Source organism: Oratosquilla oratoria, chromosome 42 (genome assembly GCF_046742065.1).
Source record: "Oratosquilla oratoria isolate Oo_2021 chromosome 42, ASM4674206v1, whole genome shotgun sequence".
NCBI lineage: Eukaryota > Metazoa > Arthropoda > Malacostraca > Stomatopoda > Squillidae > Oratosquilla > Oratosquilla oratoria.
In genome coordinates this window covers 628,277-644,658 of record NC_134818.1, presented here as the reverse complement: position 1 = coordinate 644,658, position 16,382 = coordinate 628,277, and the positions used below count along the sequence as shown (strand labels likewise).

The following is a 16,382-nucleotide window of genomic DNA, read 5'->3' as shown; positions in this document are numbered from 1 at the left end:
TGGAAAGGGAACTGGGAGGTAGGGTTGATAAAATAGTATTAGGATGGTTTGGACACATAGAAAGAATGAGTAAAGAAAGATTAGTAAAAGAAGTGTGGAGGGCAGAGGTGGAAGGAGTGAATATGAGGGGTCGTCCTAGGATGAGATGGATGTATGGGGTGAAATGTACATTACAAAAGAGAGGAATGTATGTGGAGGAAGGACAGGAGAGGACAGAAGATAGGGGTTAATGGAGAGGGGTTGTGTATAGATGATGCTGTGATGCATGAGGGGGAGTGGGTGGGGGATGGGGGGTGAGGAAGTATGTATGCGAAAAAAAAATTGACGCAACTCGAAGGGATTTCTTCCCGTCTTCTCCTTTTCTGCATGGGGTGACGGAGAGGGGGGGGGGTAGCCGAATGTATGAAGTGGCCTTGCTGTGGATGTGCTGTGTATCGCGACACTGCTTCTGACCCAGGGTAGTGAACAGGATGCAGGGATGACCCGTCATCCAGGAGGTGCCAAGATAAGAGGGAGGGAGTAGGGTGAAGGGGAGTGGAATATATAGTAAATGGAATGGGTGGGAGTGGTTTCTATGCCTTTTTCTTTTTGGCTACCCCCCGTGTAGAGGGAAAAACCTTTGGTAAATGTATGTATGTATTTTTATGCCGTCAACAAATATCTTACTGTACATGAATCAGTAGTCCCACAATGCAATGATATTCATTAGAGTAGCCATTTTGATTGTGTTAAAAGTTTTGGTGCCATTGTGATAGTGATGACTATCCATATAATTTAAAGTTGTGTTAATGGAAGGAAGAGAGAGAGAGAGAGAGAGAGAGAGAGAGAGAGAGAGAGAGAGAGAGAGAGAGAGAGAGAGAGAGAGAGAGAGAGAGAGAGAGAGAGAGAGAGAGAGAGAGAGAGAGAGAGAGAGAGAGAGAGAGAGAGAGAGAGAGAGAGAGAGAGAGAGAGAGAGAGAGAGAGAGAGAGAGAGAGAGAGAAAGATAAAACGCACGTGTCACTGCCCAAACGGTTGATATGATTACCTGATTACCCCAAATTCAAACGTTAAGAAACATAAGCTATATTTCAATATATTGGTGTATCAGCTGAATGTAAAGTAAAAGCAATAGCTTTCATGAGAAAAACGCACATGGATAGATGTGTATTTGAAAGGCATAGTGATGGTAGAGCATATAGTATAATTGCAAATAGCATGATATATATATATATGTATACACACACACACACACACACACACACACACACACACACACACACACACACACACACACACACACACACACACACACACACACACACACACACACACACACACACACAAAAATATATATATATATATATATATATATATATATATATATATATATATATATATATATATATATATGATGGTAGTCCGTCGATTTCGACGATGACAGCTTCTCAGATTTTCTGGAGGGGAGGTACGTGTCGATCGGCAGACGCGGGGGCAGTGGGGGCAGGGGAAATGTTCATTGCTTGAAGACTATGATGACGTGGCCTTGTGCCTCGCTCTTGTCTTCCTGGCGTTTTCCCTGCGTTGTTCCTCAAAAACGGTCTGGGCCAGCAGGGTGTTGGAACGCCACTGAGGTCTGTCAGAAACTTCAGTTCCAAGCTCTTTTGGTGGAATGTTAGTATGGGTGAGGTCTTTAAAGTGCTTGCGTGGTGTACCTGTGTTTCTCTTGCCTGAGCTAAGTTCCCCATACCAGAGTTGTTTGGGGAGGCGGTGGTCATCCATTCGAGTAACATGTCCCACCCATCGGAGTTGACTTTTGAGGATCATGGCCTCGATGCTGCTCATCCCTGCACGGTCGAGCACCTCCAGGTTTGTGACTCGGTTTTGCCATTTGATATTTAGTATGGATCTTAAGCTGCGAATGTAAAAAAAAAATGGAAGTGACCCAAATTCTAAACACCCTCAATGCAGCTACTATTGCCCCATAATACGCTTTCTCAGCTGTGTTTCATGCATTTATCCTAGTGAAACAGGTATAATGAAGAGAAATGCTTGATAGTGCCAACATTATCCTATGTGATGTTTGCTTTCAAAAAATGATCTATACCTCAGCGCCGAAAGTAATACAGGACAAGTAGTGACCAGTGAACACAAACTGGGCCTTTGGAAGCTTAAGCACATTTTTATACATTACAAGTTTACATGGTAAATTAACCAGCATGATTTTTGAGAACATTTTATTATCAAACTTCGACCTTACAAAGAAAATATAAAATTCTTTCATTCAATGAGAATATATATTATCTTGTGTTGCACTAGAATCTCTCTTGAACTCGACCGAACTCTTCGTTCCTGGAGTAGAAGAAGGAGGATTCCGAGCAGGAAATGGCTGCGAACTGCTCAACGCACGTCAGTGCGCTTTGGTCGAACACAGAGCCCTCCCCACACATGAAGCTGTACTGAACGGTTTCGATGCGGCCGTCTTCGAAGAGGTAAGGGTTGCACACGTGGAAGACGCGGCAGTCGTTGCCCTCATCGGCATAGTAGCCATAGGGTCGGTCGGCACAGTTGAAAGAAGTGTCGATGCTACCCAGGAGTAAAGAAGCTCCTGCGGGAAGATTCAGGGGCTCGAACTGACCATTGATGACGCCATCGAACTGTTCAAAAGGAGCGAACTGCTGAGCAGTAGCTACACCAACAAGGAGAGCTGAAAGGAAAGAAAATGAATCTTCGTTAGGCTTTCTGCCATTTACCTTCAAATTATTGTATGATAAAATTTATTGTTTATTCTTATAGTGAATGTAAATTGTGTATCTACAAAGCTTACCAAAGACGATGGCGTTCATGTTGCTATAGAGGAGGACCTTCGAGTGTGTGTGGATATTGGGGGGAATTACAGCTTATATATCCTGCTAAGCAAGTGCCTTTCTGGAACAGGAGGAAAAGGAGGAGGAAGGGAGGGGGACTGGTAGGACGAGGACGCGATGGTCAGCTTAGCTATCTGGTTTAAAGAAAGGAAGATGTGGAAAAAGTTGTTGGGTTTGTTATATGTACCGTATGAGATTTTTCACTTTCTAATTTGTCAAAGAAGTTTCAAGTAATATATATCACGCTCTTGACAGCCTTCAGGCACTCTACAAAATTTAGCTGAGGGAGCATCTCTGTAGAGAAAGGACCACTCTTTGATTCTATGACATCTCAACAGATTTTATTTTGGCATGTGCGAGATGACTATTCAGCTGACGAGCGTAACTGTCGGGAACTCCGAAGAAGAAGAAGAAGAAGAAGAAGAAAAAAAAAAAGAAATTACGACATGAGGATGTAAAGAAACATCTACTTGGTGCAACTTACAATTGTGCCAAAAGAACATTTTACAATCACTTTATTTTTGTCATTTATTTAAAACTCACTCACCAGCTGCTTCAACTTCTTCTAATATGCAAACTTTGAAAAAAAAAAAAAACAGTAACCGGCTCAGCACAGCTATTTTATTGCAGGACTACTTTAAAACCAAGGATACCCGAAAGAAAAACTGTAACGCAATAAGCACTTTTTGTACAATCAGAAAAAAAAAATCTAGAATACTAGAAAACGACGTATTTTCATGGTAAACGGAATTTTGAGAGGGCTAATTAGCTGGACATTATTTTTTGCCAATGCATATATTGAATCTAGATTTTGTATTTTTATACCGAGAGAAATAAGTAAATGCCTTGGTGGATTGAACAGTGTAATGAGAAATAGACATCTGGGAATGGATGCTAAGAGGAGGTTATATGAAGGAGTGATTGTGCCAACATCATTGTACGGAGCAGAAACAGGGAACATGAGAGAGAAAGAGAGAAGGACTTTGAATGTGTTTGAGATGAAAAATTTGAGAAGTATGATAGGGGCTACTAGGCTGGATAGAGTGAGAAATGAGTAGGTGAGGATGAGAACAGGGGTGTAAAGGGAACTGGGAAGTAGGGTTGATGAAAGAGTATTAGGGTGGTTTGGACACATAGAAAGAATGAGTGAAGAAAGATTTGTAAAAGAAGTGTGGAGGGCAGAGGTGGAAGGAGTGAATATGAGGGGCTTCCTAGGGTGAGATGGATGGATGGGGTGAAAGGGGCATTACAAAAGAGAGGAATGTCTGTGGAGGAAGGACGGGAGAGGACAGAAGATAGGGGTGAATGGAGAGGGGTTGTGTATAGATGATACTATGATGCATAAGGGAGAGTGGGTGGGGGATGGGGGGTGAGGAAGTATGTATGAGAAAAAAAATGACGCAGCTCGAAGGGATTTCTTCCTGTCTTCTCCTTTTCTGAATGGGGTGACGGAGAGGGGGGGGTAGACGAATCTATGAAGCGGCCTTGCTGTGGATGTGCTGTGTCTCGCGACACTGCTTCTGACCCAGGGCAGTGGACAGGATGCAGGGATGACCCGTCATCCAGGAGGTGCCAAGATAAGAGGAGGGGGAGGAGGGTGAAGGGGAGTGGAATATATAGGAAATGGAATGGGGGGAGTGGTTTCTATGCCTTTTTCTTTTTGGCTACCCCCCGTGTAGGGGGAAAAACCTTTGGTATATGTATGTATGTATTTTTATGCCGTCAACAAACATCTTACTATACATGAATTAGTAGTCCCATAATGCAATAATATTCATTAGAGTAACCATTATGATTGTGTTAAAAGTTTTGGTGCCATTGTGATAGTGATGGCTATCCATATAATTTAAAGTTGTGTTAATGGAAGAGAGAGAGAGAGAGAGAGAGAGAGAGAGAGAGAGAGAGAGAGAGAGAGAGAGAGAGAGAGAGAGAGAGAGAGAGAGAGAGAGAGAGAGAGAGAGAGAGAGAGAGAGAGAGAGAGAGAGAGAGAGAGAGAGAGAGAGAGAGAGAGAGAGAGAGAGAGAGAGAGAGAGAGAGAGAGAGAGAGAGAGAGAGAGAGAGAGAGAGAGAGAGATAGAGAGAGAGAGATAGATAGATAGATAGATAGATAGATAGATAGATAGATAGATAGATAGATAGATAGAGATAGATAGATAGAGAGAGAGAGAGAGAGAGAAAGAGAGAGAGAGAGAGATAAATTTAACACACGTGTCACTGCCAAAACGGTTGATATGATTACCACAAATTCAAACGTTAAGAAACATAAGCTATATTTCAATATATTGGTGTATCAGCTGAATGTAAAGTAAAAGCAATAGCTTTCATGAGAAAACGCACATGGATAGATGTGTATTTGAAAGCCATAGTGATGGTAGAGCATATAGTATAATGCCAAGTAGCATAATAACCCAGAGGCTGATATATATATATATATATACATATACATATACTATATATATATACTATATATATATATATATATATATATATGTATATTACAAAGGTTTACAAAGGATTACAAAGGCGGAGCATGCCGACAGGAGACCTTTTGATCCATATCTAGGTCGGATGCGAAAAAAAAAATCATATTAATAATAAAATAATAAATAAAAACTATGATAATGTAAATAACAAATAAAATACATAAATAAATGCATAGGTATACTTAAATAATAAACAAACAGGTAAATAGTAAATAATAATAAATTGACATATAACTAGTAATAAATGAAAATCAGACAGAAAATGATAACAAAATAAAAACAAATAATATAATATAAATTAAAACAATTACAGCATCTTAGGTATTTATCTAAATGATTCTTAAAGCTTCGAACTGAAATACATTGCACTACCTGTGCAGGAAGTTTATTCCATTTATTAACTACACGGTTGGCAAAGTTGTTTCTACCTACTTCCAAATTGAATCTATTTCCGGACAGTTTGAGACCATTGTTTCTTGTCTGATTCTCATTCAATGTGAAAATTTGGTCACTTTTGATGTTGTCAATTCCCTTTAAAATCTTAAAGACCTGTATCAAGAGGCTGAAATACACTGCTTGGATGATTTGAGGTCGTTACTGATAATTACGCCGAGATCTTTTTCACTATCCACTTTTGTTAACGAATTTCCAAATAACTTGTAATCGTACTTACTGTTATTTTTACCTATGTGCATTACCTTGCATTTACTTGTGTTAAATTTCATTAGCCACTTTTCAGACCATTGCTGTAATTGATCTAAATCTTCTTGAATATCTAATTGGTTTGAGTGATCATTTGCCACTCCGCACAGTTTTGTATCATCAGCAAATTTGGAAACAGTAGATTTTAGTCCATGGTCTATATCATTTATATATACTATGAATAGAAGTGGCCCAAGAACGGAACCCTGAGGAACTCCACTTGCAACACTTTTCCATCCAGAAGTTTTTCCATTTAAAACAACTCTCTGTTTTCGACCATTCAACCAATTACTAGTCCAACCTAATAGGCTACTACACTTATTCCATGCAAAGCTAATTTAGTAAGTAGTCTTTCGTGTGGTACGGTATCAAAAGCTTTTGCAAAGTCTAAATATACTAAATCTATATTGTTTCTTTTGTCATAATTCGAGATAACTGTGTTGTAGAATTCGAGTAAGTTAGTCACGCAAGAACGTTTCCGTCTGAAACCATGCTGGCTATCATTTACCAAACGGTTACTTTCTAAATGATGTTCGATAGCATCTCTGATGATAGTTTCCATTATTTTTCCTACGATTGAAGTCAAACTTATAGGCCTATAGTTATTTGGTTTCTTTTTGTCACCTTTTTTAAATATGGGAGTAACGTTAGCTAGCTTCCATTCTCTTGGGACATCTCCGGATATGATTAATTTCTTGAAAATAATTTCTAATGGAACAACAATCTCATTTTTCATTTCCTTTAAGATTCTTGGATGCCAACCGTCAGGCCCTGGTGTTTTATTAACTTTGAGTTTGTCTATACACCTTTTAATTTTTTCTTTTGTTATATTTACCGTGGTGAGTAAGTTTACCCTAGACTTTTCACAGGTTTCAGTTTGGAATTCACCTTGAGGTGTTTCGTTTACGAATACCGAGCTAAAATAATTGTTTAAGATATTACACATTCCTTCATTTGAATATTCAAGTTGGCCGTCAGCAGATAATAGTGGACCAATGTGATTCCTAACAACCTTTTTATCTCTAATGTAACTATAGAATTCTTTGGGATTCTCTTTGGATTTATCAGCGATGTTCATTTCGTATTGTCGTTTTCTTTTTCTTATTGTCTTTTTTAAATCTCTCTGTATTGATACATAACTTTCATAGTCATTAGATGCACCCGAGCACTTATATTTCTTATAAGCCTGTCTCTTTTTAGCAATACTTTTTTCAGTTTCTTTGTCGAGCTACTTTGGGCGAGCCTGATTTGGGGGACGTCTGTCCTTAAAAGGAATGCAAGTTTGAATCATCTTAGTGAGCGTATTTTGAAATATTTCCCACATCTGATCTACAGGTCTTTCGTTTAATTTTGCCTCCCAATCTGTAAGCTGAAGCTCCTGACGTAGTCCCATGAACTGAGCTTTACTGAAATCGGGTATTTTAGAAACACAAGTATCTATTCTAAAATTGTTTAGGAGTTTGAATCTAACTAGGTTGTGATCGCTATTTGCAACAGATTCACCGACTTCTACATCAGTTACCATGCTTTCGCGGCTAGTGATCAAAAGATCGAGTAAGTTTCCATATCTTGTGGGCTCTTTTACATGCTGAATTAAGTAATTGTCACCAAGAAAATCAAACAAGCGACTACCTATATGGCCATGTTCAAGGGTCATCCAATCAATGTCAGTAAAATTGAAATCACCCATTATCAATAAGTCCCGGTTGCAGAAACTAGACAGTTCTTGAAATAACAGTTTGTCGTCTGCTAATGATAATGTCTTTGGCCTATATATTACACCTATATTCATTTTTTGTCCATTTGTTTGGGTTAACTCAACCCACAAACTATCATATGCATCCTGTTTCACTTTCTCTAAAACACAAGCATGAACATTGCTTTTAACGTACAATAGAACACCCCCACCTTTCTTGTGGTTTCTATCCTGATGAAAGTGTTTAAATCCCGCAATATTAAATTCACCTTCGAAGTCTGTACCATTTAACCATGTCTCAGTTATTCCTATCATATCGAGATTTTCGCTTTTGACATACGCCTGTATTTCTTGAAATTTGTTTCTAATACTACGAGCATTAAAGTACATGGTTTTAAGAAACTCGTGATTATTTCTTTTTGACACATTTTGAGTTTCAATATCATGTCTTACATTATCATTTTGTTTTTCATTTATACCTTGCTCTATATTATTATTTGGTCCTTCATTGACGTTCAATGCCTCATTAACATTTCTCCCATCAAAATTAACATTTCCCCCATCACGGACATCTGATCGATCACGGTCATCCGATCTCTTTTGTACATTTGTATATATGATGAGGATGATGAGGATGATGATGATGATGATGATGATGATGATAGTCCATCGATTTCGACGATGGCAGCTTCTTCTCAGGTTTTCTGGAGGGGAGGTACGTCAACGCCTGTTATGGGTTCGGAGGTGACTTATGAGGCCAATTCTCGAACGGCAGACGCGGGGGCAGTGGGGGCAGGGGAAATGTTCATTGCTTGGAGATTGTGATGACGTGGCCTTGCGCATCACTCTTGCCTTCCTGGCTTTTTCCCTGCGTTGGTCCTGAAAAACAGTCTGGGCCTGCAGGGTGATGGAACGCCACTGAGGTCTGTCCGAAGCTTCAGTTTCAAGCTCTTTTGGTGGAATGTTAGTATGGGTGAGGTGTGCCTTCACGCAGTCTTTAAAGTGCTTGCGTGGTGTACCTGTGTTTCTCTTGCCTGAGCTAAGTTCCCCATACCAGAGTTGTTTGGGGAGGCGGTGGTCATCCATCCGAGTAACATGTCCCATCCATCGGAGTTGATTTTTGAGGATCATGGCCTCGATGCTGCTCATCTCTGCACGGTCGAGCACCTCCAGGTTTGTGACTCGGTTTTGCCATTTGATATTTAGAATGAATCTTAAGCTGCGCATGTAAAAAAAAATGGAAGTGACCCCAATTCTAAACATCCTCAATACAACTACTATTGCTCCATAATACGCTTTCTCAGCTGTGTTTCATGCATTTGTCACAGTGAAACAGGTATAATGAAGAGAAATGCTTGATAGTGCCAATATTGTCCTATGTGATGTTTGCTTTCAAAAAATGATCTATACCTCAGCGCCGAAAGTAATACAGGACAAGTAGTGACCAGTGAACACAAACTGGGCCTTTGGAAGCTTAAGCATATCTTTATACATTACAATTTTACATGGTAAATTAACCAGCATGATTTTTGAGAACATTTTATTATCAAACACTGACATTACAAAGAAAATATAAAATTCTATCACGCAATGAGAATTTATAGCCTCTTGTGTTGAACTAGAATCTCTCCTAAACTCGACCGAACTCTTCGTTCCTGGAGTAGAAGAAGGAGGATTCCGAGCAGGGAATGGCTGCGAACTGCTCAACGCACGTCAGTGCGCTTTGGTCGAACACAGAGCCCTCCCCACACATGAAGCTGTACTGAACAGTTTCGATGCGGCCGTCTTCGAAGAGGTAAGGGTTGCACACGTGGAAGACACGGCAGTCGTTGCCCTCATCGGCATAGTAGCCATAGGGTCGGTCGGCACAGTTGAAGGAAGTGTCGATGCTACCCAGGAGTAAAGAAGCTCCTGCGGGAAGATTCAGGGGCTCGAACTGACCATTGATGACGCCATCGAACTGTTCAAAAGGAGCGAACTGCTGAGCAGTAGCTACACCAACAAGGAGAGCTGAAAGGAAAGAAAACGAATCCTCGTTAGGCTTTCTGCCATTTACCTTCAAATTGTTGTATAATAAAATTAATTGTTTATTTTGATAGTGAAAGTAAATTGTGTATCTACAAAGCTTACCAAAGACGATGGGGTTCATGTTGCTATAGAGGAGGACCTTCGAGTGTGTGTGTGGATATGGGGAGAATTACAGCTTATATATCCTGCCAAGCAAGTGCCTCTCTGGAACAGGAGGAAAAGGAGGAGGAGGAGGGGGGGGGACTGGTAGGACAAGGACGCGATGGTCAGCGTAGCTATCCGGTTTAAAGTTGCTGTGTTTGTTATATGTACCGTCTGAGATTTTTCACTTTCTAATTTGTCAAAGAAGTTTCAAGTGATGTATATCACGCTCTTGACAGCCTTCAGGCACTCTACAAAATTTAGCTGAGAGAGCATCTCTGTAGAGAAAGGATCACCCTTTGAATCTGTGACATCGCAATAGATTTTATTATGGCATATTGTTTTACGACATGAGGATGTCAAGAAACATCTACTTGGTGCAACTTACAATTGTGCCAAAAGAACTTTTTACAACCACTTTATTTTTGTCATTTATTTAAAACTCACTCACCAGCTGCTTCAACCTCTTCTAATATACAAACTTTGAAAAAAAAAAAAACAGTAACCGGCTCAGCACAGTTATTTTATCGCAGGACTACTTTAAAACCAAGGATACCCGAAAGAAAACCTTTAACGCAATAAGCACTTTTTGTACAATCAGAACAAATTATTTCATTGGATCCTACCAGCAGTGTGCACAACACAATAAGTTAAAAAAAAAAAAAAAAAAAAAATCTAGAATACTAGAAAACGACGTATGTTCATGGTAAACGGAATTTTGAGAAGGCTAATTAGCTGGACATTTTTTTTTGCCAATGCATATATTGAATTTAGATTTTGTATTTCTATGCCGAGAGAAGCAAGTAAATGCCTTGGTGGATTGAAAAGTGTAATGAGAAATACACATCTGGGAATGGATGCTATGAGGAGGTTATATGAAGGAGTGATTGTGCCAACAGCATTGTACGGGGGCAGAAACATGGAACATGAGAAAGGAAGAGAGAAGGAGTTTGAATGTGTTTGAGATGAAAAATTTGAGAAGTATGATAGGGGCTACTAGGCTGGATAGAGTGAGAAATGAGGAGGTGAGGAAGAGAACAGAGGTGGAAAGGGAACTGGGAGGTAGGGTTGATAAAATAGTATTAGGATGGTTTGGACACATAGAAAGAATGAGTAAAGAAAGATTAGTAAAAGAATGTGGAAGACAGAGGTGATAGGAGTGAATATGAGGGGTCGTCCTAGGATGAGATGGATGTATGGGGTGAAATGGGCATTACAAAAGAGAGGAATGTATGTGGAGGAAGGACAGGAGAGGACAGAAGATAGGGGTGAATGGAGAGGGGTTGTGTATAGATGATGCTGTGATGCATAAGGGGGAGTGGGTGAGGAAGTATGTATGCGAAAAAAAATTGACGCAACTCGAAGGGATTTCTTCCAGTCTTCTCCTTTTCTGCATGGGGTGACGGAGAGGGGGGGGGGTAGCCGAATTTATGAAGTGGCCTTGCTGTGGATGTGCTGTGTATCGCGACACTGCTTCTGACCCAGGGTAGTGAACAGGATGCAGGGATGACCCGTCATCCAGGAGGTGCTAAGATAAGAGGGAGGGAGTAGGGTGAAGGGGAGTGGAATATATAGGAAATGGAATGGGTGGGAGTGGGTTCTATGCCTTTTTCTTTTTGGCTACCCCCCGTGTAGAGGGAAAAACCTTTGGTAAATGTATGTATGTATTTTCATGCCGTCAACAAACATCTTACTGTACATGAATGAGTAGTCCCACAATGCAATGATATTCATTAGAGTAGCCATTTTGATTGTGTTAAAAGTTTTCGTGCCATTGTGATAGTGATGACTATCCATATAATTTAAAGTTGTGTTAATGGAAGGAAGAGAGAGAGAGAGAGAGAGAGAGAGAGAGAGAGAGAGAGAGAGAGAGAGAGAGAGAGAGAGAGAGAGAGAGAGAGAGAGAGAGAGAGAGAGAGAGAGAGAGAGAGAGAGAGAGAGAGAGAGAGAGAGAGAGAGAGAGAGAGAGAGAGAGAGAGAGAGAGAGAGAGAGAGAGAGAGAGAGAGAGAGAGAGAAAGAAAGATAAAACGCACGTGTCACTGCCAAAACGGTTGATATGATTATCTGATTACCCCAAATTCAAACGTTAAGAAACATAAGCTATATTTCAATATATTGGTGTATCAGCTGAATGTAAAGTAAAAGCAATAGCTTTCATGAGAAAAACGCACATGGATAGATGTGTATTTGAAAGGCATAGTGATGGTAGAGCATATAGTATAATTGCAAATAGCATGATATATATATATGTATACACACACACACACACACACACACACACACACACACACACACACACACACACACACACACACACACACACACACACACACACACACACACACACACACACACACACACACACACACACACACACATATATATATATATATATATATATATATATATATATATATATATATATATATATATATATATATATATATGATGGTAGTCCGTCGATTTCGACGATGACAGCTTCTCAGATTTTCTGGAGAGGAGGTACGTCTCGATCGGCAAACGCGGGGGGCAGTGGGGGCAGGGGAAATGTTCATTGCTTGAAGACTATGATGACGTGGCCTTGTGCCTCGCTCTTGTCTTCCTGGCGTTTTCCCTGCGTTGTTCCTCAAAAACGGTCTGGGCCAGCAGGGTGTTGGAACGCCACTGAGGTCTGTCAGAAACTTCAGTTCCAAGCTCTTTTGGTGGAATGTTAGTATGGGTGAGGTCTTTAAAGTGCTTGCGTGGTGTACCTGTGTTTCTCTTGCCTGAGCTAAGTTCCCCATACCAGAGTTGTTTAGGGAGGCGGTGGTCATCCATTCGAGTAACATGTCCCACCCATCGGAGTTGACTTTTGAGGATCATGGCCTCGATGCTGCTCATCTCTGCACGGTCGAGCACCTCCAGGTTTGTGACTCGGTTTTGCCATTTGATATTTAGTATGGATCTTAAGCTGCGAATGTAAAAAAAAATGGAAGTGACCCAAATTCTAAACACCCTCAATGCAGCTACTATTGCCCCATAATACGCTTTCTCAGCTGTGTTTCATGCATTAATCCTAGTGAAACAGGTATAATGAAGAGAAATGCTTGATAGTGCCAACATTGTCCTATGTGATGTTTGCTTTCAAAAAATGATCTATACCTCAGCGCCGAAAGTAATACAGGACAAGTAGTGACCAGTGAACACAAACTGGGCCTTTGGAAGCTTAAGCACATTTTTATACATTACAAGTTTACATGGTAAATTAACCAGCATGATTTTTGAGAACATTTTATTATCAAACTTCGACCTTACAAAGAAAATATAAAATTCTTTCATTCAATGAGAATATATATTATCTTGTGTTGCACTAGAATCTCTCTTGAACTCGACCGAACTCTTCGTTCCTGGAGTAGAAGAAGGAGGATTCCGAGCAGGGAATGGCTGCGAACTGCTCAACGCACGTCAGTGCGCTTTGGTCGAACACAGAGCCCTCCCCACACATGAAGCTGTACTGAACGGTTTCGATGCGGCCGTCTTCGAAGAGGTAAGGGTTGCACACGTGGAAGACGCGGCAGTCGTTGCCCTCATCGGCATAGTAGCCATAGGGGCGGTCGGCACAGTTGAAGGAAGTGTCGATGCTACCCAGGAGTAAAGAAGCTCCTGCGGGAAGATTCAGGGGCTCGAACTGACCATTGATGACGCCATCGAACTGTTCAAAAGGAGCGAACTGCTGAGCAGTAGCTACACCAACAAGGAGAGCTGAAAGGAAAGAAAATGAATCTTCGTTAGGCTTTCTGCCATTTACCTTCAAATTATTGTATGATAAAATTTATTGTTTATTCTTATAGTGAATGTAAATTGTGTATCTACAAAGCTTACCAAAGACGATGGCGTTCATGTTGCTATAGAGGAGGACCTTCGAATGTGTGTGGATATTGGGGGGAATTACAGCTTATATATCCTGCTAAGCAAGTGCCTTTCTGGAACAGGAGGAAATGGAGGAGGAAGGGAGGGGGACTAGTAGGACGAGGACGCGATGGTCAGCTTAGCTATCTGGCTTAAAGAAAGGAAGATGTGCAAAAAGTTGTTGGGTTTGTTATATGTACCGTCTGAGATTTTTCACTTGCTGATTTATCAAAGAAGTTTCATGTGATGTATATCACGCTCTTGACAGCCTTCAGGCACTCTACAAAATTTAGCTGAGGGAGCATCTCTGTAGAGAAAGGACCACTCTTTGATTCTGTGACATCTCAAGAGATTTCATTATGGCATGTGCGAGATGACTATTCAGCTGACGAGCGTAACTGTCGGGAACCCCGAAGAAAAAAAAAAAAAAATTGTTTCACGCCATGAGGATGTGGAGAAACATCTGCTTGGTACAACTTACGATTGTGCCAAGAGAACTTTCTACAACCACTTTATTCTTTCTCATTTATTTGAAACTCACTCACCAACTACTTCGGTCTCTCTTAATTTGCAAACTTGAAAAAAAAAAAAACAGTAACCGGCTTAGCACAATTATTTTATTGCAGAACTACTTTAATACCAAAGAATACCCCAAAGATAACTTTGAGCGCAATAAGCATTTTTCGTACAATCAGAACAACTTAGTTCATTGGTTCCTACCAGCAGTGTACAACACAATAAGTGAAAGTACATTTCTAGAGTACTAGAAAACCATGCATTTTCCTGGTAAACGGGATTTTGAGAAAGCCAATAAGCTGGACATCTTTTTTTTTTTTTTTGCCAATACATATATTGAATTTAGATTTTGTATTCTTATGTCGTCAACAAACTTCTTACTTTTCATGAATCAGTAGTCCCATAATGCAATGATACTCATTAGAGAATAGACATTTTGATTGTGTTAAAGTTTTGGTGTCATTGTGATAGTGATGGCAATCCATATAATTTAAAGTTGTGCCAGTAGACGGAAAGAGAGAGAGAGAGAGAGAGAGAGAGAGAGAGAGAGAGAGAGAGAGAGAGAGAGAGAGAGAGAGAGAGAGAGAGAGAGAGAGAGAGAGAGAGAGAGAGAGAGAGAGAGAGAGAGAGAGAGAGAGAGAGAGAGAGAGAGAGAGAGAGAGAGAGAGAGAGAGAGAGAGAGAGAGAGAGAGAGAGAGAGAGAGAGAGAGAGAGAGAGAGAGAGAGAGAGAGAGAGAGAGAGAGAGAGAGAGAGAGAGAGAGAGAGAGAGAGAGAGAGAGAGAGAGAGAGAGAGAGAGAGAGAGAGAGAGAGAAAGAGAGAGACAGACAGACAGAAAATGAGAGAGAGAACACACGTGTCATTGCCAAAACGGATGATATGATTACCACAAATTCAAACGTTAAGAAACATAAACTATATTTCGAAATATTGGTGTACCAGCTGAATGTAAATTAAAAGCAATAGCTTTCATGAGAAAATCACACATATATAGATGTGTATTTGAAAACCATAGTGATCGTTGAGCCTATAGTATAATGCCAAGTAACATGGTAGACCAGAGGCTGCTACAAAAAAAAAGTAGAATAAATAAATGAATAAATAAATAAATAAATAAATAGAAAAAAATAAATGAATAAATAAATAAATAAATGAAATAAATAAATAAATAAATAAATAGATAACATGCAAATGCAGTTTATGCGTGATATGAATTATGCCATACAACCTCGGTTGACCAAGTTAGATTAGAACATAAGGATGAAGGGGGCTGCAACAAAAGACTATAAGACCTGCATTGGGGAGTTCCATGTCCATTACCACCTATCACCCCAATTCATGATATAATATTTTTTTTTTCTTAAAACAACCGATGGATTCAGCGATCACGATGTGGTTACTAAGTCTATTTCATTCGTTATCCACTCTATTGGTAAGTCGTTTTTGCCTATTTGCTATTTAATTCTAAATTATCCAATTTAAATTCATTGCTGCGAGTACCGCCCTGCTGTCGTAATATGATGACCTAGTCTACTCCTTTGTTAAAGCCCTTGATCCACTATAACACTTCTGTTAGATGACCGGTCATTGTAAGGTGAATTTCTGAGCCCATGTATAATTTTTGTCATTCTCTTTTGCACTGCTGCTAATGAATTAGGACATTTACCAAAACTGTACCGCATAGTCAAGGGTGGGTCTAGCTAACACCAGATAGAGCTTGATAACTACCCCCGCACTTTTATTTGTAACTGTCCTAACAATGAAACCTAATGCTCTTTTAGTTCTATTCCTGGCGCTGATGTACTGTTTCTTAGATTTAATGTCAGGACTCACGAACACTCTGAATTCTCTCACGCAATCAGTTTTCTCTAAAAATATAATATTTGAGGTATATCTGCTTTCTGGGTCGTGTAAATCTACGTTTAACCCCATTCACTTTGAGATACTGAAGTTCATTTTCCATTTCACCGACCATGCAAACACTTTGTTAAGATCTTCCTGCAGTATCCCGGCTTCTTCCCCTGACCTAATTTGGCGACCTATTTTAGTGTCGTTCGCAAACTTACTAACATCAATAATAATCC

The 16,382-nt window shown here is 40.0% G+C and overlaps 2 protein-coding genes across 2 annotated transcripts; both read right to left on the bottom strand.

Moving 5' to 3' along the window:
• Positions 1-9,355: 9,355 nt before the first annotated feature.
• Positions 9,356-9,874, bottom strand: LOC143021386 (uncharacterized). Its single transcript, XM_076178822.1, has 2 exons — positions 9,856-9,874; positions 9,356-9,735 (listed from the first exon to the last, which is right to left on the bottom strand). Exons 1-2 carry the CDS (start codon positions 9,872-9,874, stop codon positions 9,356-9,358), a joined length of 399 nt encoding a protein of 132 aa, XP_076034937.1.
• Positions 9,875-13,244: 3,370 nt separating this feature from the next.
• Positions 13,245-13,775, bottom strand: LOC143021385 (uncharacterized). Its single transcript, XM_076178820.1, has 2 exons — positions 13,757-13,775; positions 13,245-13,636 (listed from the first exon to the last, which is right to left on the bottom strand). Exons 1-2 carry the CDS (start codon positions 13,773-13,775, stop codon positions 13,245-13,247), a joined length of 411 nt encoding a protein of 136 aa, XP_076034935.1.
• Positions 13,776-16,382: the final 2,607 nt, after the last annotated feature.